General features: G+C 47.4%; 1 protein-coding gene across 4 annotated transcripts in view; it reads left to right on the top strand.

The window, feature by feature from the left end:
- NFKB1 (nuclear factor kappa B subunit 1) overlaps positions 1 to 27790 on the top strand; it is a 149778-nt gene that overhangs the window by 96869 nt on the left and 25119 nt on the right. For 3 of the 4 annotated variants that reach the window (XM_039913678.1, XM_029076687.2, XM_029076688.2), the window contains exons 7-15: positions 1280 to 1443; positions 1843 to 2001; positions 3913 to 4017; positions 5737 to 5828; positions 7216 to 7354; positions 12328 to 12468; positions 15266 to 15379; positions 16271 to 16459; positions 22017 to 22158. In XM_039913678.1, coding sequence (XP_039769612.1) covers positions 1280 to 1443; positions 1843 to 2001; positions 3913 to 4017; positions 5737 to 5828; positions 7216 to 7354; positions 12328 to 12468; positions 15266 to 15379; positions 16271 to 16459; positions 22017 to 22158 — 1245 coding nt within the window. The remainder of the gene's footprint in view (positions 1 to 1279; positions 1444 to 1842; positions 2002 to 3912; positions 4018 to 5736; positions 5829 to 7215; positions 7355 to 12327; positions 12469 to 15265; positions 15380 to 16270; positions 16460 to 22016; positions 22159 to 27790) is intronic. The other variant, XM_039913679.1, reaches the window with a different exon arrangement.

Genomic DNA, 27790 nt, shown 5'->3' with positions numbered 1-27790 from the left:
CTATTATATTGTACTAAGTAATGGGGACCACATAATAAATGCTGCTTATGTGGTTCCTGGCCTCGAGAGGGCTACAATTGAATGGGCTGCTCAGGACCGTAATATGAGAGATATTGCAGTATAGGTATGAATCCTGTATTCTCAGATCTTGCCGCCTGCAGAAGGTAGCTCCAGTCATCATAAACAATAACAGCATTAATACAACTAACTCAAAGTAAGGCATGTCTTGAAATAGGTCCTTCACCACTCAGTAAATTCGTTCAGTCATATTTATTGAGCGCTTACTTGTGTGCAGAGCTCTTTAATAAGTGCTTGGGAGAGTACAATACAACAGTAAAGAGAGACATCCCTGCCCACAACGAGCTCACAGTCTAGGGGTCGGGGAGACGGACATCAATACAAATAAACATCAATATAAATAAGTGTGGGGCAGGGAGGGGGGAAGAGCAAAGGGAGAGAGTCAGGGTGACGCAGAAGGGAGTGGGAGCTGAAGAAAAGTGGGGCTTAGTCTGGGAAGGCCTTTTGGAGGAGATGGGTCTTCAGTAAGGCTTTCAAGGAGGGGAGAATAATTGTCTGGCAGATTTGAGGAGGGAAGGCGTTCCAGGCCAGAGGTAGGACGTGGGCCAGGCGTCGGGGGCGAGCCAGGCTAAATCGAGGCACAGTGAGAAGGTTAGCACCAGAGGAACAAAGTGTGTGGGCTGGGTTGTAAAAGGAGAGAAGCGAGGTGAGGTAGGAGGGGGCGAGCTGATGGGCTGCTTTAAAGCCAATGGCGAGGAACTTTTGTCTGATACGGAGGTGGATAGGCAACCACTGGGGATTTTTGAGGAAGGGGTAGACGTCCTGAATGTTTCTGTGGAAAGATAACATAGGCAGCGGAGTAAAGTACGGACTGGATTGGGGGGAGGCAGGAAGATGGGAGGTCAGAAAGGAGGCTGATGCAGTCATCTAGGTGGGATAGGATGAGTGATTGTATTAATGTGGTAGTATTTTGGATGGAGAGGAAAGGGCGGATTTTTAGCGATATCGTGAAGGTGAGACCGACAGGATTTGGAGACGGATTGGATGGAAACCATGGATGAGGGCAAACTGAAGGCGAAGGCTTTCAAGCAATCTCTTTTCTGGGGCTGAAACTCTGCATGTTCTAGAAATAGAAAACACTCCAATTGGAGTATAATGATTCTTACATTCCTTTGTAACAAAGGTCAGTTAAAGAGAATTTCAGTTGACTTCAAAGGCACCGACCTCCAGTCGGGCTTTCATTCATAGTATTTCTTTGTAGGTTTGCCAACCTGGGTATACTTCATGTGACAAAGAAGAAGGTCTATGAAACACTGGAAACACGCATGACAGATGCCTGCATCAGGGGATATAATCCTGGTCTCTTAGTCCACCCGGAGCTCAACTATTTACCGGCAGAAGGTGGAGGAGAAAGGCAATTAACTGGTAAGTACTAGCTCCGAAGAGGCATTTGGCTTTCTGCACACTGAGTCATTTGCCAGTGGATTGACAGTGAGTTCTGGCAGATTCTCCCTAGTCGTGCTTTCTCCCTCCATAAACGGAGAAGTCAGAAATACCAAGTTCATAAATACTTCAAAGTCCGCTGACTACAGTATTTCGTGGGCACCCTTTAGTTTTCGGGAAATAGATATGAAACCTATATTGCCGGTAGGTTTGGTATTAAAAATTGAGGATGCTAAAAATCACCATCCAAATTTTACTTCAAGGAAGGGTCAGCGGGAACAGTTTGCTTCCGTGCCTACAGTTGCTTTTGTAGCCTTCTGCCTCAGGGTCTTCCAGGGCAACACCGTGTGGGAAATAATGAGCTGAACTCTTCGATCCTAGAGCGAGAAAAAGAAATTATCCGCCAAGCTGCCCTCCAGCAGACCAAAGAAATGGATCTCAGCGTGGTACGGCTCATGTTCACCGCCTTTCTTCCGGACAGCACGGGCAGCTTCACAAGAAGGTTGGAGCCAGTGGTTTCAGATGCAATCTTTGACAGCAGTGAGTACATGCTTTCCAGAGTGGCTTTGGTGATTACTTTTGTGATTAGAGAAGCAGCCTGGCTTAGTGGAAAGAGCCTGGGCTTGAGAGTCAGAGGTCATGAGTTCTAATATCAGCTCTGCCACTTGTCAGCTGTGTGACTTGGGCAAGTCACTTAATTTCTCTGTGCCTCAGTTACCTCATCTGTAAAATGGGGATTAACTGTGAGCCTCACGTGGGACAACCTGATGACCCTGTATCTACCCCAGCGCTTAGAACAGTGCTCTGCACATAGTAAGCCCTTAACAAATCCCAACATTATTATTACTTTGGTTAGTCAGAGTATTTGAAAAATGCTCCCTTTTCACCCAGCACCATACTGAGAGCTGGGGTCGATACAGAGTAATCAGGCTGGACGCAGCCCCTTTCCCTTATGGAGCTCACAAACCCCCGTTTTCACGCCGAGGCCCAGAGAAGATAAGCGACTTGCCCGAGGCCACGGGGCAAGCAAGAGAAGCGGTGTGGCCTAATGGCAAGATCACAGGCTTGGGAGTCAGGGGACGTGGGTTCCAGTCCCGGCTCTGCCACTTGTCAGCTGTGTGACCTTGGGCACATCACTTAACTTCTCTGTTCCTCAGTTGCCTCATCTGTAAAATGGAGATCAAGATTGTGAGTCCCACGTGGGATAATCTGATTATCTTGTATCTACCCCAGTGCTTGGCACATATTAAGTGCTTAACAAATACTGTAATTATCATTATTATTATTAATAAGAGGCATTGTTGGGATTAGAGCCTGGATCTATACCATAATTATCATTATTATTATTATTAAGAGGTCTTGATGAGATTAGAGCCCAGGTCTTCTAACTCCCAGGCCTATGCTCTTTCCATTAGGCACGGTTGCTTCTCATAACCATCTTCCTATCGGTCTTTTACCATTTTTTTGTTTCAATTCAGCTGCTGCCAGGAAAGAACTTGGTGGGGTGGGTGGTCGTTGCCCTCTAAAGATGAAAGAGCCATCCAGATGTTCTTCGGAAATAGGAAGTTATTAGAAGTATTACTAAATTATTTTGCTTTTCTTATATTTCATTGGAAATACTATATTGTGCTCTTCGAAAAATAAGGCGAGAGATTGGAGAGGATGTGACTATACTTTTCGGCATTTCAGTAACTGAAACTTTTGGTCAAGAATGTAACATTTACCACCCTTTTTTGGTTTAAAAAAAAAAAAAGAGGGTGAAATCTCCCAGAAAATCTGTAGGTCTTAAATCTGAACATAAAACTTCCAGCCTCTGGTAGTAATTACTCAAGAGTATGTCATTCATGATTTAAGTGTATTTTTGAGGGAAACTAGAGGTTTCTAAAAAGCTGTAAATACCTTTATTAAAGAACACCGTATCACGCAGCTGGTGGACAAAGAAGGAAGCTCCATATTGTTTCCATTGCAACTAACCACACTGAATTCTAATTTCGTGTGTAAAAATAGCATTTCCATTTTCATTTTATTAAGAACGGCAACCACGTTTCTTGCCATTATCAGAGGTGTGCCGGGCAAACCAGAAGCACTGGACTCAAAAATCGGATGGCTTGATTTTTATCCCTGCCTTTCCCAACCAACCCCTTGTAGGACTGAGAATAGAGTCAGTCTCTTTCCTCTGTGTTAAAGAGTCAGTAGCAACTAATGTCCTTTCTTCCCTGGTGAAAATTAGTGCCCTGATGTTGTGTCCTTTGAGTTTTCCGAGGCAGTTGAACACTTCGTAAGTGCCGGTTTCTTCAGAGAAGTAAATGAGCTGTTTAGCAGAATACTTCTTAGCATGTGTTAGACTTTTCTTTGGAGAGGGTTTTGCCTCCGTTCTCTGGTGGTGGTTTTTTAATCCAGTCTAACAGCGGGGTAAACTATAATGCCGAGTTCTGTCCCGTCTGTCATCAGAAGCCCCCAATGCTTCCAATTTGAAGATTGTCAGAATGGACAGGACAGCTGGATGTGTAACTGGCGGGGAAGAGATCTACCTTCTTTGTGACAAGGTTCAGAAAGGTAAGAGCCCTGCCCGCTTCCGTGGGACAAGTCGGGGGCATCCGCCAGTAGTAGAGAACGGCAAAATGCAGTTGGCCGCTATTTCATGAGTACAAGACGTGTTCTTCTGACCGTGGATTCTGTAGAGCAGTTGTTCACTTGTCTTGTACCAAGCCTGCTTCTGCCTCGTGCCCCAGAAAGAATCACAGCTGGGGGCTTTTATGTCTGAACAATCAATCAGTCCGTAGAATTTATGGAGAACAGAGTACCAGGCACTCGGGGGAGTCCGGTACAACAGAGTTGGTCACGTTCCCTGCCCACCTTGAGCTCAGTCTGGATCACTTGTGTCCCAGCTCCCATGCATAAAGGCCCTCTTAAAGAGTATCCTTTACTGGATGTGTCCAGCGACCCGTCCAGTCCCAACTCTGATCTCTGACAGTAACAGCAGGTGGCTCAGAGGACCCCTGTGTGCCTTCCCTGACATCCATCCTGTTTTTAGGAGCGCCCTTTTCTAGAGTTGAATTGAAAGCAGTGAAATCACCGATTGCATCTTGTTTTCAGTGATTATTTGTATATGATGGAATTGATTTTAATTAAACTCTCTGCAGGAGTTCTCACTGCCCAGTGCGATTTTCATTTCTGATGTGTAAAGCATAGAGTGCGGAAGAAGCAGGGAAGGAAGGGGAAGAAAAGGAAATAGTACTAAAATAAGAACATGCTTTTTGATGCCCTCCCGGAGGGCCTTCCCAGACTGAGCCCCCCTTTTCCTCTGCTCCTCCTCCCCTCCCCATCGCGCCAACTCTCTCCCTCTACTCTACCCCCCTCCCGGCCCCACGGCCCTAGGGTATATATGTGCATATTCGTTATTCTATTTATTTTATTAATGATGTGTATAGATCTATAAATCTGTGTATTTATATTGACGCCTGCCCGCTTGTTTTGTTGTCTGTCTCCCTCCTTGTAGACTGCGAGGCCGTTGTTGGGTAGGGATTGTCCCTATTTGTTGCCGAATTGTACTTTCCAAGCAGTGCTGTGCACACAGTAAGCGCTCGATAAATGCGATCGAATGAGTGAACGAATTAAACTTTGACAGTATTAATGGATTAACTAGGTCACGGCAGATGTGATTCAGAGCATCCCTCAGTGATAGGGGAGATGATTTCCTTTTCTGTAATAAAGTCTAAAAGTATAAGTGAATGGTAGGAACATCTGAGTTGAAACAATCACCCGGCCCACTCCTACCTCATTGTGCTGCCCTTCAGCTTCAGCCCAGCTCCTCTAATGCCAGCCTAATCACTGTCCCTCCATCTCGCCTATCTCACCGACCTCTCTCCCGAGTCCTGCCTCTGGCCTGAAATGCCCTCCCTCTTTATATCCAACAGACGATTACTTTTCCTACCTTCAAAGCATTATTGAAGGCACATCTCCTCCAAGAGGCCTTCCCTGACCAAACCCTCAATTCCTTTCTCCCACTCCCTTATTTGTCCCCTTTATCCGCACCGAGCCCCACAGCACTTACGTACATATCCGTAAATGTATCTGTATTCCTATCTGTCTCCCCCTCTCACCTGTAAGCCTGTTGAGTGGCAGGGAATTTGTCTGTTCTGTTATATTACACTCTCTCAAGCACTCAGTAGAGTGGTCTGCACACAGTAAGTGCTCAATAACTATGATTGATCTGGATAAAATCTTCATTTGACCATGTTTTCGTAAAATTGCTTTTTAATCACATTTTTGTAGACGACATCCAAATTCGCTTTTATGAAGAGGAGGAAAATGGTGGCATTTGGGAAGGATTTGGAGACTTTTCTCCCACAGATGTTCACAGACAGGTTAGTTGCCATTCAGTATTTTCCGCCTTGTGTCTTGTGCCTTAGGATTTGTCCTGGTAATAAATTGGTACATCATTAACGTTTATTTAACCCACATTAGGAAGTGTTTCTAGAAACCATAAAAGTTTTCCAAGAAGGCCATGACCAGTGAGTTATGCAAGAAGGTGTCAGGTAGGTTCCCAAGAGGTAGTTACTCATGGGAAATTCTACCACCTCCTACTAGAAAACCAATCCTGGGTAAGACACCTCATCTTTTTGTGAAGTATCTTTTCAATGAGGATTATAATGATATTAATAATGGCATTTGTTCGGCGCTTACCATGTGCCACTCTTCTGAGTTGAGCGGTGATGCAGATACAAGGTCATCGGAGTCTTCAACACAGTCCCTCTCCCACATGGGGCTCACAGTCTGGGAATGAGGGAAGAACGGGCATTTTACAGATGAGGAAACAGAGCTCAGATTAGGTAAGTGACTTACCCGGGGTCACACAGCAAGTAGAATGGGGAACCAGGACTAGAATGCTAGTCTCCTGACTCCCACCTCTGTGCTCTTTCCAACTGACCGTACTGCCTCCCAAGGGTTGGGTGTCGTGGCTAAGAAGATAAAAATATTCTCCACCCTAGCTGTGCTCGGTAGAACTCAGAGCACCAGCTCAACCATTTTCCCAGAGACCAGAAATCTGTCAGCACACCATCACTTCAGTGGCAAAACCAGCCACCTCCAGGCTCACGTATCTGCTCTTCCTGGATCAAGAGGAAATGAGACACCCACACAGTTGTGAAATTTATGTGTCCAAATTAACAACAGTATTCCTCTAGGAGGTGCAGTGAAATCTTCTGGAGACAGTGATCAGTTTTCCACAGAAAAGGCATATTTTCGACAGGTGGTCACGTGCAGATTGATTTAATCGTTTTTATTGCGCGCGCTTACTCTGTGCCAAGCGGATGATTTCCACCCAGTTTTCGTTGCATCTGGGCATTCAGGAGCTTCATTGGCATTCCGAAAGAAATCATCGAGGTTAGCGAGAAGGAGAAAACCTGTCTGTCCGTGTGTTAGCTGTGGCTTCTCTTCCTTTTCCAAGCGAATGGGAATAGTCAAAACCTTGAAAAATGAAGAAAATGCCCCACTTGCCCTGCATTTTGTAGGCCTTAATTGAAATGTTTTGCAAAACATTCCTTTCGAATGCTGGCCCGTGACCATCTTGGGACAAGGAGAGAGGACACTGCGAGGCGGGGGTCATAATGGTTCTGCATGCCAGCCGGAAAAGACATGAGACGTGCGTGTCAGGCCAGCTGTACAGCTGGAGATAATCATAGACATATTCCAGTGTCGCGTTAAATATTGAGTCCAGCTAAAGTAGTTTTTCTCTTTGTGTATATCTTTCAGTTCGCCATTGTCTTCAAAACACCAAAGTACAAAGATGTTAATATTACCAAACCAGCTTCAGTGTTTGTCCAGCTCCGGCGCAAATCTGATCTGGAAACCAGTGAACCAAAACCTTTTCTGTACTACCCGGAAATCAAAGGTAATTCATTTTCTTGAATTGGTCAAGTAGGAAAACTTCCTGAGGGTAATCGCATCTCCAGAACAGAGATCCTCCCAAGACCCGTGTTAAAGTCTGAGATGTGGCCGAAAGGCTTGTGTTGAATCTGTTCTGGTAGCCTCTTGAAGAGATTTTTTTTAGTTTGGAAAAGTGAAAAATTAAGGAAATCACAAAAACAGCCCAACGGCAAGAGACTGTGGGTTTTGTTTCTGTGGTTTATCAACCCTCTCGGTTCTAGATTAGTAGCAATCACAACACTACCACCATTCATTCGATTCAACCGTATTTATTGAGCGCTTACTATGTGCAAAGCACTGTACTAAGCATTTGGGAGAGTACAGTATAACAACAGACAGGCAGAGTCCCTGCCCAGGACAAAGAGTCTCGACATATCCTGGATGAGAAGCAGCATGGCAGAATGGAAAAAGCCTGGTCAGAGGACCTGGGATAATATCCCAGCTCTGCCACTTGTCTGCTGTGTGACCTTGAGCAAGTCACTTCACTTCTCTGTGCATCAGTTCCCTCATCTGCAGAATGGAGACTCGATACCTGTTCTCCTTCCTACCTAGACTGTGAGTCCCATGCGGGGCCCGATTATCTTGGGCTGTGGCTTCTACTCCCAGCTCCGCCACGTCATTCATTCAGTAGTATTTATTGAGCGCTTACTATGCACAGAGCACTGTACTAAGCGCTTGGCATGTACAATTGTCTGCTGTGTGACCTTGGGCAAGCCACTTAAATTCTCTGGGCCTCGAGTACCTCATCTGGAAAATGGGGATTAAGATTGTGAGCCCCACGTGGGACAACCTGCTTACCTTGCATCCTGTGCTCGGGACAGTGCTCGGCACATGGGAAGCGCTTACCAAGTACCATAATAGTATTTTTTATTTTATATTATTCTATATTTTGTATTGTATTATTTATAATATTCAAATTATATTATTTTCCCCAGTGCTTAGTTTAGTTCTAGGCACGTAGTAAGCACTTGCCAAAAGGTACAATTATTATTCCCCAACTAGACCTTCATTTCCTCTTCTCCCTCTCTCTTCTGCATCACCCTTATACTTGGATTTGCGTCCTTTATTCACCCCTCCCTCAGCCTAGGGCACTTACAGCCATAATGTATTTATTTTAATGTCTGTCTCCCCCTCTAAACTGTAAGCTCGAGGTGGACAGGGAATGAATGCTAATACTGTGAGGACTTGGGACGCTCATTTCCGTGGAATTGCTCTGTGACCGCAGTCTGGCCTTGGAGCTCCTAAGCAAAGCCCAAGGCTGGGAATATATGTTGGATCTCCTTCCCCAGACAAGCAGTTGAGGCCTGCTCTTCTCCCCTTGGCTCAGTGGACAGAGCCCGGGCTTGGGAGTCAGAGGTTGAGGGTTCTAATCCGCCTCTGCCACTTATCAGCTGGTCACTTAACTTCGCTGTGCATCAGTTCCCTCATCTGTAAAATGGGGATTGTGACTGTGAGCCCCTCATGGGACAACCTCATTACCTTGTATCTCCTGCAGTGCTTAGAACAGTGCTTGGCACATAGTAAGGGCTTAACAAATACCAGCGTTATTATTAACTGGATATGGAGTCAGTGCCTAGCTCAAATGTTATCAATAGGCTCCCGTGATTCAAAACCGACACAGAGTGATGGGAGCATCACCTCTCCGAGACAGGCTGTCCCCCACTAGACTGTAAGGTCCTCAAGGCAGGGGTTGTGTCTACTTTTCCACACTTTCAGTATAATGCTCTGCCCCCGGTAAGCGCTCCATAAGTATTATCTGTTGATTGAAGTATTTTAGGTCAAGTAAAGTTTTTGTCATCGAATCTTTAACGTAGTGCCCTGTGGTGGTGGAAAGGATGACCTGCCAAAATATCTGTCTTTATTACCAACGGACTTCTGTCTGACTTGCCAAGGGAAATAACGTGAGACGTTCCTAGTGGAAAGAGCACGGGCCTTGGAATCAGAGGACCTGGCTTCTGATCCCGGCTCCGCCACTTACCTGCTGTGGGACCTTGGGCAAATGGCCTAACTTCTCTGTGCCTCAGGTCTCTCTTGTGCAAAATGGGGATTCCAAACCTCTGCTCCCTGATCGTTAGAATTTTAGCCCCATGTGGGACCTGATTATTTCACATCTACCTCAGTGCTAGGCTTAACAAATATCACAGTTGTTGTTATTCATTCATTCATTCATTCGTATCTATTGAGTGCTTACTCCACGCAGAGCACCTCACTAAGCTAATGAAAAGTACAATTCAGCGAAATCCTAGTTTGTTCTCTCTTCTGGCAAGATTTGGCAATTTCTGTCTCAGAGCCTTTTGTTGATGGCTGTTTTTAATCTTGTCATTTAAATTAGAGGAAAGACGTAGAGAAGCAGCACGGCTCAGTGCGAAGAGCTGGGAGCCGGAGGTCATGGGTTCTAATCCCGGGTCCGCCACTTGTCAGCTGTGTGGCTTTGGGCAAGTCACTTAACTTCTCTGTGCTTCCCTCATCTATCAAATGGGAATTAAAACTGTGAGCCCCACGTGGGACAACCGGATTACTTTGCATCCCCCTTAGTGCTTAGAACAGTGCTTGGCACCTAGTAAGCGCTTAACAAGTGCCATCATCATTATTATTATTATTATTATTATCAGTAAGTGGAGAAGCTACGGAAATGGGTTAAAGTTCCAGCCCTGATGATGGAGTGGGAAGCGCCCTTCCTCTCTGTGCCTCTTTTTTTTTCCAAATCCACAGAGCGGCTTATATCCTAGAGAGGGGACAGACCCAATCCCATCTGGGAAAGCCAGGGAATTTCATACTTCTTGGAGGGATGCTAACTTTTCTAGGCCACTAAGATAGTTTTGAGTGTACCCAGTACGGCGTAATAATCATGGTAGTATTCCTACTCTGTAGGCTAAAGAAATCCCTGCCTCTTAAAGCTCAGACTGTGAAGTTGAGTGGCAGTGGGATTCAAGGCTGACACCTCGAACTGGCCGATGCTTTACTGTCTGATTTCACCAGAGACAGTAAACCTGGCCTTTTCTGGCTTCCATCAAGTCCCGGCTTTGAACCATCTCCCGCCCAGCTAGCTCAGCAGAGGAAGCCACTAAGCGTGGGCTGGTTACCGACCACAACGGTATTTCCTGTTCTCATTCCAGCCTGCAGATTCCCTGTGGACGGGTATCGTGCCTACCAACGCTGTTGTACTCTCCCAAGCACGTAGCACAGTGCTTTGCACTTAGTAAGGGTTCAACAGATACCACTGATTGATTGGAAAGAGGAAATGCAAGAGAAGGGAGGCTGTATCCAAGGCGAACCGACCAAATAAAGCATCTCTATCAGGCCCAACGCAAGAACTTCCCCTATCACCAACCTCCACTCCTTGGGGAAGGAAAAGGGAGGGAAGGATTTAGGCCACAGTTCACTTGCTAATCCTGTTAGCATTTCATCTGTTCTGGGGATCAAGGGGCAGGGAGAGAACTCTCACTAGACAGGTCACGGGGGTCAGGCAGGGGTTCAAAGCTTTGATTATCTGGAGGACCTACGAGGCCAATTGATTTGGATAATCAATACTTTCCTGCATTTTTTGATTAAAGCAGGAGCCTCCTTTCTCCACCGAGATATCACATCTACTTTGGTGTGTTTACAATATTGAATTTAGCTTTCAAGTGCAGCCTGCTCTATAAAATTCACATTAAGTATGTGCTGCCTTTGTTTTACATGCGTATCCTTCGGTGTTTCCTTCTTGCAACAGTTTTGTGGACTTCATAAGTTTCACACGTTCTCAAATTCATTTTGTTTTGTTTGCCGTTTTCTGAACTCAGTGAAAGTTATCTGACCAAAGGTTGCGAGAGAGAGAAAGACCTAATTTGGTAATCGTATTTGGGCTGGGTTTTTTTCTTTTTTCCATCCCCAGATTTTGGTTGCATTTTGTTACCTTTGGCGGTAGCATAGACTATAGGCTCATTATGAGCAGTGAACAGCGTTATACTCTATTCTCCCAAGTGCTTAGTGTAATGTTCTGCACACAGTAAGTGCTCAATAAATACAGTTGACTGATTAAGTCATAATATATATGGATTGGGGTGGGGAAAAGGCTATTCTTTGGAAAAAAAAAAAAATAGAGCTGTCACTTTTTCAGTTGTTAACCTAAATTTCTTCATCTAGCACCCATTACCTTTGGGTCTTGTGATACTGAATCCATTGCTCCTTTGACACCCTGCCTTTATAGTCCAAGCAGTCTTAAGAATACCATTCTGGATTTTAAAATTATTATTATAATTTATTATAACATAATGAAAGTAATAATAGATTTGTTAAATGCTTACTATCTGCTACGTACTTCCCTAAGTGACGGAGAGCTACAAGACAGTCAGATCAGACACAGTCACTGTCCCGCATGGAGCTCACAGCCTAAGAGGGAGATAGAACAAGTATTTTATCCCCAGTTGTCACATGAGGAAATGGAGGCCCCGAGAAGTTAAGTGACTTACCCAGGGTCACAAAGTAGCCAACCGATGGAGTCAGGATTAGAACCCAGGTCCTTTGACTCCCGGGCCCGTGCTCCTTTTAGTAGTTGGACTCAAGGAGTATTTTAGCACACCCCCAAAACCCTATCTCTTTCCCAGTGGCTTTTATATTTTACCCCCGAAGTCTCCCGTTAATTTTAGCAGTGTAATGGGAACGTAGGGGATCGTTAGGGAGGTCAGCGGTTCTGTAACAGTGATGGATGGGAGGATGTGGGGGGGTGTTTTTGTGGTCTCCCTGAGAACATGTTTTGGTTTTGATCCCCCTTCGAGTGAATATAACCCTTCTTGAAATATAAGGTGTTCCTCCTTTAGTGCTTTCTGTTTCTCTTTAAACTCTTTAAAAATCCAGTCAAGACCAGAATCCTGTTTATGCCTGAGAGTGGAACTGATTCGATCGTTTTTCCCTGTGGTTTCTCTTCTTCCTCCTTCACCCATCCCCCTCCAAATTCAGATAAAGAGGAAGTGCAAAGGAAGCGGCAGAAGCTAATGCCTAATTTTTCCGATAGTTTTGGTGGTGGAAGTGGTGCCGGAGCTGGAGGCGGCGGAATGTATGGAGGTGGCGGAGGAGGAGGGAGTGGAGGTGCGGGTCCTGGTAAGCTCCAAAAGAATCTATTTGAACGATAATATTTGGATTTGCGTGGATTGTCCTTTTCCTGCATCAGAGAGAACGGGCTGAGGTCGAATCGGTAAGCTGTGGAATGTTCAATCAACCAACCTTTCGAACGTTTCTCTTAGAAGATCTTGAGGCCTTTCACCCCAGAGATCCCATTCTATAGGGGATTTTCCTCTTGCCTCCCCAACTGCCTCGTCTCAGTTTCATTCGCTGGCTTCGCTATTTTTGTGTGGTTACTGTGTAAGCGCCTCCAAGTCGGGGATCGGGTGGCTTGTCTTGTACTCCCCCAAGGATTCAGTACAGTGTCTAGTGCCCAGTAGGTGTGGAATGAATACCGGGCGTCGATCTCTGCCCTTTAGGTGGGAGGACCCCACAGGGCCCCAACTCTCACCCAACTCCAACTCTCTCATGACGCTCATCTGATTGTGTGGCTAAGGCTGTTCCTTCGGATGACTCCCAAATGCACCGCTCTTCACCCCAACTTCTCTCCTGCTATTCAATCTTGCATCAAGTGACCTTCCACTTGGACGACAGGCCTCCCAAATTCAGCCTGTCCCAGGCTGAACTAGACATTGCACTCCATAAATCCTGCCCTCTTCTCAACTTTCCCAAATCTCTCAATAACCTCTCCATCCTCCCTGTTCCAGAAGCCCTCAAACCTAGCGCCGTCCTCAACTCCTCACTGTCCTTCAGCTCTCACATGCGATCAACTGCTAAATCTTCGTGATTTTTCCTCCAAAACATTGCCTGAATATGTCCTACAAAGCCTGCCCATCTCCTGCCGCATCAGTCGGGGCTATCCATTGACAATTAATGTGTGCAGAGCCCTGGGAGAATACAACAGAGTTAGTGGCCAAGTTCCCTACCCACAAGGAGTTCACAGTCTGGGCGGGTGATGGTAATATCAAGAAATAAATCAGGCCTGTGTGCATAAGTTCTGTGGAGCTGAGGGTGAAACGAATATCAAGTGCCTAAAGGTTCCACAGCAGACAAAAACTACTTACCGTTAGCTTCAAGGCTGTCCACAGCTTTCTCTATCTTACATATCAGTCCTCTTCCCCGGCTCTTCCCTGGTTTGCATTCTTTTCCTCCCAAACTCACTTCCTAAGTGTACCCTGCTCTCATTTCTTCCACCTCTGATCCTTTAATCCCACTCTTCTTTCTACATGGACTTCTCTCCCCCTTGAACTCCACCAGACTTCAACCCTCCTCATCTTTGAATAATAATAATAATGTTGGTATTTGTTAAGCGCTTACTATGTGCAGAGCACTGTTCTAAGCGCTGGGGTAGACACAGGGGAATCAGGTTGTCCCACGTGGGGCTCACAGTCTTCATCCCCATTTTACAGATGAGGTAACTGAGGCACAGAGAAGTGAAGTGACTTGCCCAAGATCACACAGCAGACAAGTGGCAGAGCTGGAATTCGAACTCATGACCTCTGACTCCAAAGCCCATGCTCTTTCCACTGAGCCACGCTGCTTCTCGTAAAGCACTCTAAAGCCTCACCTCCTTTAGGAAACCTTTCCCAGTGAATTCCCAACACCCCGAGTCATATCACTGCATCAGCCCCTCCATATCACTTATGTATTTATGGCCGTCTATGTATATATCATTTGTATGTTCAGTTATTATGCTATTTCATTCTGGCATGTTCTTCCTACCGCTTCTACTATTTGTATATAATTGTGTGTTTCTCCTCCATCATTCTGTAAGCTCCTTCTAGGCAGGGAATGTAATCAATCCATCAATTGTATTTATGGAGCGCTTTCTGTGTGCAGAGCACTGTATTAAGCACTTGGGAGGGTACAATGCAGTATAACAGACACACCCCCTGCCCACAACGAGCTTCCAGTCTAGAGGGGGAGACAGACGTTAATATAAATACGTACCTAAATGCTGCAGGGCCGGGGGCGGAGGTGGTGAATAAAGCGAGTGAGTCAGAGCGGACCCAGAAGGGAGTGGGAGAAGAGGAAATGAGGGCTTAGTCCAGGAAGGGCTCTTGGAGGAAATGTGCCTTCAATAGGGCTTTGAAGATGGGGAGAGTAAATGTACATTCTGGAGTGCTCAGTAGGGTGCTTTGCATTGAGAAGATGCTCAATAAATAGCATTATTCCTGCTACTGTTCAACTACTGCTGCTAGTAGATTTGCTTTCTACCACCAGTCTCTCCTTATGGATTCCAGAACTGGATTAAAATCTTCACACTGCCTGCCCAAGAACACTCTGTTTAGCTCTTGGTTAGCTCAGAGACTAAAATCAAGTCTGTTCTGGGCCAGGAGGGATGCAGAAGGGGAATTGCCCACCACGGGATGGATGCCAAGAGGGGAAAGAATGGGCTTCGTCCCCAAAGCTTTTTGGCCGGGGGGAAAGTCAGAGTTACCCTACCCCACCGATCAGGAGCTGGAAAGGCCAGGATGGAACTATAGCAGGAATTAAATGGGGATTCCACCTCTGGCTCCATGCCGGGGACAGGAGGAGGAGGAAGAGGAGGAGAGGGAGGAGGATAGTGGGTTCCCCACTACTGATTTTCTGGTGTTCACTGAGGTGGGGCACAAGCGATTCTTCTTTGCCCCTAAAGCATAGGGAGCTAGTGCACGAGGAGAAGGAGAATGGCTTCTGCCATCTGAAGCTCAGACACCAGTTGAACTGCCGGTGTCTCCTTGCCCCAGCACATTCGTCATCTTACTTTATGGGTATTTGGGGGAATCTTTTTTTTTTTGCTGCTTTTCATGAAAAAGATAACGGCAGCTGTTGCATTTCACTTCCCTTTTTTCAGGATATGGATTCTCTCCGTACGGCTTTCCGTCATATGGTGGGATTCCATTCCACCCTGGCGCCACCAAGTCCAGTGCCGGGATGAAGCATGGTATGGATGTTGTTTCGCACACGGGTAGGCTCCTAAGAATGTACTTATTCTGCTAAAGAAGAAAGAAACTCAGCAGTCCACTCAGTGGTATATTTCTCGAGTGCTTACTGGGTGTAGAGCACTGTACTAAGTGCTTAGGAGAATAACAGTAATAATAATAATGATGATGATGGTGTTTGTTAAGGGCTTACTATGTACCGAGCACTATTCTCAGCTCTGGGGTAGATACAAGGTAATCAGGTTGTCCCACGTGGGGCGCACAGTCTAATTCCCCATTTTACAGATGAGGTAACTGAGGCGCAGAGAAGTGAGGTGACTTGCCCAAAGTCACACGGCTGGTAAGTGGCAGAGCCGAGATTAGAACCCACGACCTCTGGCGTCCAAACTCTTTCCGTTAAGCCACGTAGTTTCTCTAGAATCCAGTACAGAGGAATAGAGCTCAACAGCTGAACCTTTTTCCAGCCAGGTGGTCATCCTCGCTACCCCTTTTCTGGCGTGCCCACTTGAGGGGGGAGTGGCACATGATAGACCCAGTGGTAGAACCCAAACCCGGGATTAGAAATGGCATGTCGACAACTTCAGGTGAGAGGGGAAAAAAAAAATCAAAGCCCCATCTGCTCTCCCGACTTAAATTTATAAATGGGGAAGGAGCCGTGTGAAGAACTCAGGAACTCCAAAAAGTGGTTTGCAGCCACCTCTTTCTAGCAGAAGAGACCCCACTCCCCTCTCCTCCCACTCAAGAGCTATCTGGATTGCAAATTTCAGGAACTGAAAATTTTAAATAACTTCAAAAATGTAAAAGAGTTTTGAAATGATTTTTCCTTCTCCCTTTTCTAGCCCTCAATGAAAGAGTAGATTCTATTCTGTGTATCTGATCATCCTAAGAAAGGATCGGTGTTTCACAATCATTTTTAGGAACGTTAGATGCCTCGGCTAAGCAAGACCACGAAGGCCGTGAAGAGCGAGCCAAAAAAGATGCGGTGACTCTTGCTGGGAAAACGAGAGAAACCACAAAGCAAGACGATAAACCCAGGGGCAGTGAAGAAGATGAGGTGACTTTGACGTGCACAGTAGGGATAGAGGAAGAGGATTGTAGGTTACAAGGTGAGTGGTCTAAAATGCGACTGAAATTTAATAGGGCGTGTCGGATAAGAATTTACAGAAACAGGATGATTAAGATGTTCTAACGTGAAGATGGTGATGTATCATTTGGAGTGTGTTCAATGGGAAAAGACTGCTAGTTTCTCAACGTTAGTCTCTTCAGCCTCATTCGTGTATCGGTCGATCATCGGTATTTAGTGAGCGATCCCTGTGTCAGCAGAGCACTGAACTTGGGGAACCACTTGGGAAAGTACAGGACGACAGAGTTGGTAGACACGACATGGTAGACGGTCTCCATGCACAGAGAGCAGAATCATTTTTGATCTGAAACCTGGCTAAAGGTCCCAGAGACAGTTCCCGAAAGCCAGATCATCTTGAAATGCTGCCCATGTAGGAAGCGGGTGCCTCTGTTTCTACCTTTCAGCATGTGGAAATTCTTAAGTGGATGCTGATCTCATAGATCACAACCTCACCCCTTACCCCAGGCCCCACCGACCAACCTGAATGCATAAAGATAAGGCAGGGAAAATCTCACTAACTGAAAGAGGGAGAGCCTAGGCTTGTGTGGGAGTCATCCGTTCCTGGTGTCAGAGTGGTTGTGTCAATCCAGATCCAGCCTCTTTTAACCGCCTCTGCTTCTCTGTCTGTCATCCCCATCCCCATGATGAATTTGGGGTAATGGGTTCAACTACTGTAGAAGAATTGCTCAGGAAGTATTCAGGCCTGGCCATACATCCTCCCGTAGGCATCTAAAATGGCACCTGCGGACCCCCCTGTGACACACCTGTGTGACTTTGGACACTTAGCTGGGTCACAGCCTGATTGGGAAGTACTGAGCTAAAAGTTGGTCAATCAGCTGTATTTATTGAGCACTTACTATGTGCAGAACATTGTACTAAGCACTTGGGAGAGTACAGTATAGCAGAGTAGGTAGACTCAAGGGCTACAGCTAATCTAACCAAGGCAGATGAGAATCCACACTGCTTCTTAAATCCCTCCGGGGCCCACCCCGAGGGCCAAGCCCTCATTCATTCAGTCAGTTGAATTTATTGAGTGCTTACTGTGTGCAGTGCACTGTACTAAGTACTCGGGAGAGTACAGTACAACAATAAACAGACACATTCCCGGCTCAAAACGAGCTTGCAGTGTAGAAGCAGGGAGACAGTCATTAATATAAATACATAAATTACGGATATGTACATAAGTGCTGCGGGGCTGGGAAAGAAGAACAAAGGGACCAAGTCAGGGTGATGCAGAAGGGAGTGGGAAAAGAGGAAATGGGGGGCTTTAGTCAGAGAAGCCCTCTGGAGGAGATGTGTGCCTTCAGTAAGGCTTTGAAGTGGGGGAGAGTAATTATCTGTCGGATTTGAGGAGGGAGGGCGTTCCAGGCCAGAGGCAGGATGTGGGCGAGGAGTCGGCGGCGAGACAGGCGAGATGGAGGTACAATGAGAAGGTTGGCATTAGAGGAGCGAAGTGTGCGGGCTGGATTATAGTAGAAGAGTAGCGAGGTAAGGTAAGAGGGGGCAAGGTGATGCAGGGCTTTAAAGCCAATGGCAAGGAGTTTCTGTTTGCTGCAGAGGCAGATGGGGAGCCATTGGAGTTTTTTGAGGAATGGGGTGACATATTCTGAATATTTCTCTAGAAAAGTGATCCGGGCAGCAGAGTGAAGTATGGAGAGGTAGGAGGCTGCAGTGATCCAGGCAGGATAGGATGAGTGACTGTATTAATGTGGTAGCAATTTGGACGGAGAGGAAAGGGCGGATTTTACCGATGTTGTGAAAGTGGGACCGACAGGATTTAGTGATGGATGGAATATGTGCGTTGAATGAGAGAGAGGAGTTAAGGATAATGCCCAGATAACAGGCCTGTGAGACAGGAAGGAGGATGGTGCCATGTACAGTGATGGGAAAGTCAAGGGGAGGACAGAGTTTGGGTGAGAAGATAAGGAGTTTGGACATGTTAAACATGAGGTGACATCGAAGTAGAGTTGTCTTGAAGGCTGGAGGAAATGCGATCCTGCAGAGAGGGAGAGAGGTCAGGGCTGGAGATGCAGATTTGGGTATCATCCGCATAGAGATGGTCATTGAAGCCGTGTGAGCGAATGAGTTCATTCATTCATTCAATAGTATTTATTGAGCGCTTACTATGTGCAGAGCACTGTACTAAGCGCTTGGGATGAACAAGTCAGCAACAGATAGAGACAGTCCCTGCCGTTTGACGGGCTTACAGTCTAATCGGGGGAGACGGACAGACAAGAACAATGGCACTAAACAGCGTCAAGGGGAAGAACATCTCATAAAAACAATGGCAACTAAATAGAATCAAGGCGATGTACAATTCATTAACAAAATAAATAGGGTAACGAAAATATATACAGTTGAGCGGACGGGTACAGTGCTGTGGGGATGGGAAGGGAGAGGTGGAGGAGCAGAGGGAAAAGGGGAAAATGAGGCTTTAGCTGCGGAGAGGTAAAGGGGATGGCAGAGGGAGTAGAAGGGGAAGAGGAGCTCAGTCTGGGAAGGCCTCTTGGAGGAGGTGATTTTTAAGTAAGGTTTTGAAGAGGGAAAGAGAATCAGTTTGGCGGAGGTGAGGAGGGAGGGCGTTCCGGGACCGCGGGAGGACGTGACCCAGGGGTCGACGGCGGGATAGGCGAGACCGAGGGACGGCGAGGAGGTGGGCGGCGGAGGAGCGGAGCGTGCGGGGTGGGCGGTAGAAAGAGAGAAGGGAGGAGAGGTAGGAAGGGGCAAGGTGATGGAGAGCCTTGAAGCCTAGAGTGAGGAGTTTTTGTTTGGAGCGGAGGTCGATAGGCAACCACTGGAGTTGTTTAAGAAGGGGAGTGACATGCCCAGATCGTTTCTGCGGGAAGATGAGCCGGGCAGCGGAGTGAAGAATAGACCGGAGCAGGGCGAGAGAGGAGGAAGGGAGGTCAGAGAGAAGGCTGACACAGTAGTCTAGCCGGGATATAACGAGAGCCCGTAATAGTAAGGTAGCCGTTTGGGTGGAGAGGAAAGGGCGGATCTTGGCGATATTGTAGAGGTGAAACCGGCAGGTCTTGGTAACGGATAGGATGTGTGGGGTGAACAAGAGGGACGAGTCAAGGATGACACCGAGATTGCGGGCCTGCGGGACGGGAAGGATGGTCGTGCCATCCACAGTGATGGAGAAGTCTGGGAGCGGACCGGGCTTGGGAGGGAAGATGAGGAGCTCAGTCTCGCTCATGTTGAGTTTTAGGTGGCGGGCCGACATCCAGGTGGAGACGTCCCGGAGGCAGGAGGAGATGCGAGCCTGAAGGGAGGGGGAGAGGACAGGGGCGGAGATGTAGATCTGCGTGTCATCTGCGTAGAGATGGTAGTCAAAGCCGTGAGAGCGGATGAGTTCACCGAGGGAGTGAGTGTAAATGGAGAACAGAAGAGGGCCAAGAACTGACCCTTGAGGAACTCCAACAGTTAAAGGATGTTAAAGTTAAAGTTAAAGAATGAGTTGTCCAAGAGTGTAGATGGAGAATAGAAAGGGACCCAAAACTGAACCTTGAGGGACCTCCACAGTTGCGGGACGGGGAGACTGAGGAGAAGCCCGCAAAGGGAACTGAGAATGAACGGCCAGAGAGATAGGAGGAGAACCAGGAGAGGACAGTCAGTGAAGCCGAGATTGGATAATGTTTCCGGGAAAGGGGGGTGGCCCACAGCATCAAAGGCAGCTGAGTGGCCGAGGAGAATTAGGATGGTGTAGGGGCCGTTGGATTTGGCAAGAAGTTCATTGGCAACCTTTGAGGGCACAGTTTCTGTGGAGGGAGTCAAGGAGAGGATTGGAGGAGAGGAATTTGAGAGTGGGTATAGGCAATTGGCTCAAGGAGCTTCGAGAGGAAAGGTAGGAGGGCGATGTGGCGACAGCTGGAGGAAGCTGTGGGGTCAATAGAGGGTTTTTTTTAGGATAGGGAAGACATGGGCATGTTTGAAAGCAGTGGAGAAGTCATCATTGGAGGGCAAACAGTTGAAGATGGCTGTTAGGGAGGGAAGAAAGCAGAGGCCACTCCTCCTAGGCTGGGGATGAGATGATCCTCATGGTCTGCGTTTTGATTCCGGGAGGATGAGCCTCGTCTCATGTGTTTGGGACCCATTCGTTTTTAACCCTGTGTCAAAGTTGTGCATACGGGGATTTGGGGAACTTAAATATTCTTTCTGGAGCAGTAGGTCTGGAGGATGTTAGGCACTCTCCTTTGGAATGACAGTTAGTAATTTAATGGCACCTGGCAGTCATTGAGCCTTTCTTCCCACGAGTGCGTGGATGGAGAAATGGACCCTCAGGAAGGTTAAAGAGAGGTTGAGAGGATGAGCTGGAACCGGAACCTGAGCATTCTGTCTTCCTGCCAGTGCTCTGTGCAGTCAGGCCTTCCTGCTTTGAGACCTGCCTAGTCCTTTGGCTCTAATCGGTCTTTGTGTTTCTCCTCTGGAAAATATTGCTTCAACAATCTTCCCCTTCGTATTTGACAGCCCACCACTCTCCCCACCTTCGAAACCCTCCAAAAATCACATCTCCAAGAAACCTTCCCAGACTAAGTCCTTTATCTCCCCTTTCTACCCTCCCTTCTGCATCCCTGTGCATTCGGCTCTGTACTCCCTAAGCATTTTGGTACTCCAGCTCCACAGTATTTGTGTACATGTACTCTCCTATTTCCCCATCCCTAATCTCTTTTAACGTCTGTCTCCCCTGCATTGTACTTTCCCCAGAGCTTTTTTTTTTTATAGTATTTATTAAGGGCTTACTATGTGCCAGACCCTCTTCCTAGCACTGTGGTGTATACTGTAACCTCTCTGTGGGCAGGGAATGTGTGTTTATTGTAATATTGTACTCTCCCAAGCACTTAGTACAGCGCTCTGCACACAGTAAGCGCTCAATAAATACGATCGAATGAATGAATGGATACAAGTTGATCGGGTCGGTCACGGTCCCTTTCCCACATGGGGCTCACGGTCTTTTTTCTTTTTCTTACGGAATTTGTTAAGCGCTTATGGGCCATACATTGCACTAAGCGCTGGGTTAGATACAAGCTAATCAGAGTGGGCACAGTCCATGTCCTGCATGAGGCTCTCAGTCTTTATCCCCATTTTGTAGATGAGATTACTGAGGCACAGAGAAATTGTGTGACTTGCCCAAGGACATATAGGAAGCAAGTTGCAGAGCCAGGATTAGAACCCAGGTCCTCTGACTACCAGCGTTTTCCACTAGGTCATGCTGCTGTCTGCAATGCTTTGCACACAGCAAGCGCTCAATAAATAGTATTGATTGGTAGCAAGAAGTCGCAATCTCCCCTCCCCCCCACCCACAAACACCCACCCACACGCAATGATTTGGCCGGGTATCGGATGTTTCCGGACTGCTGTTTCTAACATGAATGATCTGCTAACATTTGAAGCTACATTTTCAGCTACAAGGGCGTGCCCCTTAAAAGCGCGGAGAATAAGGTGGTTGGCAAAGCCGGTTGGCGTTTGTCATCGCCTGGAAAGTAGGTTAAGGCAGCTGCAGTCTAGTTGTTAAGGATAATTGGATGATTGCTCTGCAGGTGATTTGTTTTGGGAGAAGGCCATGAAACTGGCCAAGCATCACGCTAATGCTCTCTTTGACTACGCCGTGACGGGAGATGTGAAGATGCTGTTGGCCGTCCAGCGCCATCTCACAGCCGTCCAAGATGACAACGGGGACAAGTAAGTCCAGAGGTTTCGTAAACGAGGTGAACGGTGAGAGGTAAGAGGGTAACGTAACTGATGGACTGGGCAGAAGCTGAACAGAGAAGGTGCCTAAAAGAGGAGGGGGTTGGGAAAGAAAAGTTGAGGTGAAGAGGAAAGGCAGATGGATGAGGTCGTCGACTGTGACTCCCTCGCCACTGCACATCAAAGATTTCCTCAGTCCTCAGAGCTTGCTTTAAAGGCAGTCCTTGTCGAGAGAGGCTTGAGAAAAATTCATCTCCCGGACAGAGAGGGAAATGGAGGTTTTTCTCCCTGGAGGCGACTGATTGGTGGATTCGTGTACGTAGCAAACATAGAACATTGGATTTAAGTGAGCTGGACTCCGAGTTTTACTTTGCTCTTCATCTTTTCAGACTTCTAGCAGCTCTTATCAATCAGTCAGTGGTACTTACCGAATGCTCGCTGTGTGCAGAGCCCTGAGCTGAGCACTTGGGAGAGTACAGTAGAGTTGGTAGACACGAACCTTGCCCTCAAGGAGCTAACAGTCTAGAGGGGGAGACAGACCTTAAAATAAATTACAGATAGGGGAAGCAGCAGAGTAGGAGGATATTTACGTAAGTGAGGTGGAGCTGGAAGGGAAGGGGTGAGTATGAAAGTGTTTAAGAGATGCAGACCCAGGAGCATTACTGAGGGGAGGGTAGATAGGATGGGGAAACGAAGGTCTCTAGGAGGAGATTTGGCTTTAAGTAGGGCTTTGGACATGGGGAGCGTGGTGCTCTCTTGGATACGATGGGGGAGGGAGTTCCAGGCCAGAGAGAGTACGTGGGCAAGGAGTTGGCGAGACTGACAGGATCAAAGGCATTGAGGAAGTTGGCATTAGAGGAGTGTGCGGCTTGAGTTGTCGTAGGAGATCAGTAAGGTAAGGTAGGAGGGAGAAGGGATTTGTGGTGTTTTAATCCTCTTCTCGTTTGTCTCTCTCACTCCACGTGGTCCCTAGTGTGTTGGCCTAGAATTTGTAGCAGACAGGTTCTGTCTTCATCTCCTCCATCCTCTCTCTGCAGGGGAGCGCTCTCTCCTGCCCTGCCTATAAATAATCGGCTCAGAATCAGTCTGTGATACAGCCCTGAGCAAAACCGAACTTCATCAGGAAGGATGCCTTCCTTCTAGAGATAGGTACTGTGTTTACTCGAGTCAAGAGGTGTCTCATCTCAAGAGAAATGGCATTTAGGCATAAGCTTTTCTGATGGTTGTCAGCCTCAGAGCCCTGGAAACACTGATGAACATCTGATGACCCCGTACCAGGTTCTAAAACAGAAGCAGCATGCCGCTCTCTTCCGTGAATCTGCCACATAGGGAAAAACGGAAGATTTTACGAGAATCTAGACAGGCTCATCACAGTGGTAGCGACATCTGCCAGGATGATTTTTGAGCATTTCAGAGCTGAGAAAAGCATAACTGAATCTCACTGAACTGGAAAACTGCATAGGAATAGCTCGAGTGTGCCAAGCGCCCGTATTGTGTTGTCACTGACGTCATTTTCCGCCTGCCAGACGAGAGGAAATCCTCTACAAGTAGGGAGGGGGTGAATGGTTTAGGCAGCCGCTTGTGCTCCTCGACGTAAAAAGCACGAAGTAGGTTCCGTCAGTGTTGTGAACCCGCAGGACCCTCTCCAGATTCCTCCTGTTCCCAACCTGCCAACCGTCTGAAAAGTCATAGCTCATCCATAAAAATGAATTGCCCCTGGTCGCGTCCATAGACCCCACAAAGATATTTTGCAGTGGTCCGTAAATACGGGAGGTTTCCGCACCGGGATGGCCACCGGAAGGATCCAGGGGATCTGCCACCGGCTCCTCATTGACGGCATCGCGTCCCTCAGTGCGGAGATGGTTGTGGGTCCGACTGACCGCTGCCAGCTGGACGCCCGCTACCCCTCTGCTCCCCCAGGAGCACCGGCTCTTTCCTGCTTGATATCAGCGGCTCTGGGTGGAGAAGCAGCATGGCGTGGCAGGTGGAGCACTGGCCCCGGGAGTCGGAAGGTCATGGGTTCTAATCCCGGCTCTGCCGCTTGTCTGCTGTGTGACCTGGGGCAGGCCACTTCTCCGAACCTCAGTTCTGAAAAATGTGAATTGAGTCGGTGAGCCCCACGTGGGATAGGGACCTGATTTGCTTGTATCCACCCCAGCACTTAGAACAGTGCCTGGCCCATAGTAAGAGCTTAAAAAAATACCATAATAATAATAATTAATAGCTATAAAATTGCATCTGTAAAAAAGTTAGAAAATCAGTCATTTACAGTCATACTTTTGGTGAAAATCCTTCTTGGCACCTGGCAACCCTGTTCGGGGTTCGCTGATGAAGACGTGACGAACCTTGTACTTAAGGGATTACTCTCTGACCGCAGTGCGATTCTGCAAAGCAAAGAGAAGCACTGTGGCCTAGTGGCTCGATCCCAGGCCTGCGAGTCAGAGGATCTGGGTTCTAATCCCAACTCCGCTGCATATCTGCAGTGAAACCTTGGGAACTTCTCTGTGCCTCAGATACCTCATCTGTAAAATGGGGATTGAGACTGTCAGCCCCACATGGGGCATGGACAGTGTCCACAAAATAGCTTGAATCTTCCCCAATGCTGCCCCGTGGTAAGCACAAAAAAAACACCATAGAAAAGTTGATTTTGCAGTTCAGGAGAAGTCAAAGAATAACATCATAATTTCTGTATTTCAAGAGTGCAGCCTCCATGGTTTAGTAGAACTGGATGTTGTTTTTAGGACGATAATAAGAGAAATCAATGGTACTGGGCTTCCAATATCTGCACATGGAATGCAATCAGTTAACAGCACAGTTTCACCGGGCAGAATGTAATAATAATAATAATAATAATATTGATGTGGGCCGCACACTGGGGTTGACCCAGAAGAAGCAGATCAGACCCAATCTCTGTCCCGTACAGGTCTCACAGTCTAAGAGGAAGGAGGAATTTTATCCCAGTATCATTGATGAGGAAACTGAGACACAGAGAAATTGTGACTTGCCCGACAGCGGGGACTGTGTCCAACCTGATTATCCTGATTATCCTGTATCTACCCCACCGCTTAGTACAGTGCCTAGCACATTGTAAGTGCTTAACAAATACCATAAAATAAAGCAATAGAAAAAAAATCCAGATCCTTCAGACTCCCAGGCTCGTGCTCTATCCACTAGTTGCCTGCTGTTTGACCTTGGGCAAGTCACCCAACCTCTTTGTGCTTCGGTTTCCTCACCTATAAAGTAGGGATTCTTCTCTCCGACTTAGCCAGTGAACCCCTTGGGGGACGGGGCGGTGTCCAAACTGATGAACTTGTATCTCCCCCAGTGTGTGGCACATAGTAGACGCTTAACGGGTACCTCGGTAATACTGTCAGGCACAACCTCAGCCGAGCTCTGGAGATGGCAGCAGCTGGCGGTCCAGCCTGGCTTGCGGCAACGAAGAACAAGGGGGACCGGTTTCCAGCTGGGAGTTGAGGAAGGTCGAGATCTAAAGATGGAGGATCAGTGTCTGGGTGCTGCTGACACCACAGGTGGTAATGGAGGGCTCGTCCCGACCCTGAGATTCCAAAGCTAGAGGAAGAGTTGATTTTCGTGCTCAGCTAATACGGATAACTAGCACACCACCTATGTATGCCCACTGAAGAAGGGATTGATGTGCTTTACTGCTTCCGGGGCCTGGATCGAGGCCGCGGTCATATTTGGTTGGGGCATTAGCGTTATCATTGACTCCCAGGGGAAGTTAGAAATATATAAATGTCCCAGTTGCTTAGATAGTCCATTCCTGGATCTTTATTGAGAGTTACTAAATCTGTATTGTGTTCAGTTGAATGCCATGGTGATTCTACCCTGGACACCAGGCACAAGTATAACAGTTCAGGATTTGGCCTACTCAGGATTGGCTGGATCCACACTGGGGGCTGCGGTGGTCCCCACGGCCTGTTCTCTCTCTGGTCGCCACCCCGCCTCTTCGGCCCCCACAGCCAGCTGTCGTCACTTAGCAAACTTTCACCCTAGAGCCCAGATGGTATTCACGGATTCACCTCACGCGCTGTGAATTCGCTAGCCCTTCCCACGCACATGCTATGGAGCTGGGTATCTTTAGTACCCAGATGGGTACAAGATGGGTGGTCTGCAGGCTTGGGGAATATTTAACATACCGTGACCCAGACCTGCAGACCACCACTCTGTACCTGCGGTGAAAATACATTTCCTTACCTGACTCGACCTTCCATTTTGTTGCCAACACTCATGGATACCCGTAGGTAGAATGGGATGGACGATTTATCGGATTTTTGGGGGGCTGGATGCTACAGAGCTTATCCAGTCTCCGCTGCACATCCGGCATACGTCCCGGCAGGTGGGGACATTGGCCTCTGCCGCCCTGTCCTCCATCCCTTGAGGAGAGGAAGACCACCTGGGTTGAGGTTGGAGAGGCAGGTGGAGTCTGGGTACCTGAAGGAGAAGGTGGGTAAAGGAAGGAGAATCGGGGAAGCCTCTGGACAGGCCGCAGCCCAGACTTGGCCAGTACGCCCAGCCCCCACGCGATTCAATTTGGCACTAATGGCCCTCATCCATCCCCACCCCAGCGTCACAATGTGTCTCCAACAGCTCACAGCGTGAGCTCCCTCCCGAGGGCTCAGTAAATGCCATCGATTGATCCCCTCCTTAACCGTCAACTCTGTCTTGCCCTGGGTACCTGCCCGTCGGGTTAGGTGAAGTGTAGATTTACAGGTCTCAGCGTTAACTCGAAACCTTTTGTCTTGCAATCGATCAGTGGTATTTAATGAGCACTTACGGGTGCAGAGCACTGTCCTAAGCCTTTGGGAAAGTACAACACAGTTGGTAGACGCGATCGCTGCCCACAGGGAACTTACAGTCTGTTGATTTTCACTTCATCGTCCTCATCACTGACATAATTCTTAAATGTGGCCCCAGAAAAACAGTCTGTTAAAAGTTTCCTACAGTCCTGTCACTGGAGTTTTCTGGCTTCCTGTACAGATGACAAATCTGTCATGCTGTAGGTCCCACTCGTACCATGTCTTTCGTCCTCTTCTTTCTCTTTAGTTCCTCTTCTTCATGGTCAGCAGTCTTTAAATAAAGGGTCTTTATTGAGCACTTATTGGGTGCGGGGCACTCTACTAAGCTGGCATTAGTGAGCACCCCACGGCGGGCACATCCGTCAATCAGTCGATCAACCAGTCAGTGTCGTTGAGGGCTTCTTGTATGCAGAGGACTGTAATAATAATAATGATAATAGTGTTGGTATTTGTTAAGTGCTTACTATGTGCAGAGCACTGTTTTAAGCGCTGGGGTAGATACAGGGTCATCAGGTTGTCCCACGTGAGGCTCACAGTCTATATCCCCATTTTACAGATGAGGGAACTGAGGCACAGAGAAGTGAAGTGACTTGCCCACAGTCACACAGCTGCCAAGTGGCAGAGCCAGGATTTGAACCCATGACTGTACTGAGCAGTTATGACAGTACAATCCAGCATAGTCGCTAGACATGTTCCCTGCCACAAGGAGCTTACAGTCTACACGTTCTCTTTCAGATATCCTTTTTTAGTGGAAAAATAAATCTCTCTAGGAAATAGTTAAAAAATATGTATCTTCAGAACAGTTCACC

This window comes from Ornithorhynchus anatinus, chromosome 12 (assembly GCF_004115215.2).
Source record: "Ornithorhynchus anatinus isolate Pmale09 chromosome 12, mOrnAna1.pri.v4, whole genome shotgun sequence".
Lineage (NCBI taxonomy): Eukaryota > Metazoa > Chordata > Mammalia > Monotremata > Ornithorhynchidae > Ornithorhynchus > Ornithorhynchus anatinus.
This window is presented reverse-complemented; position numbering and strand designations above follow the sequence as displayed.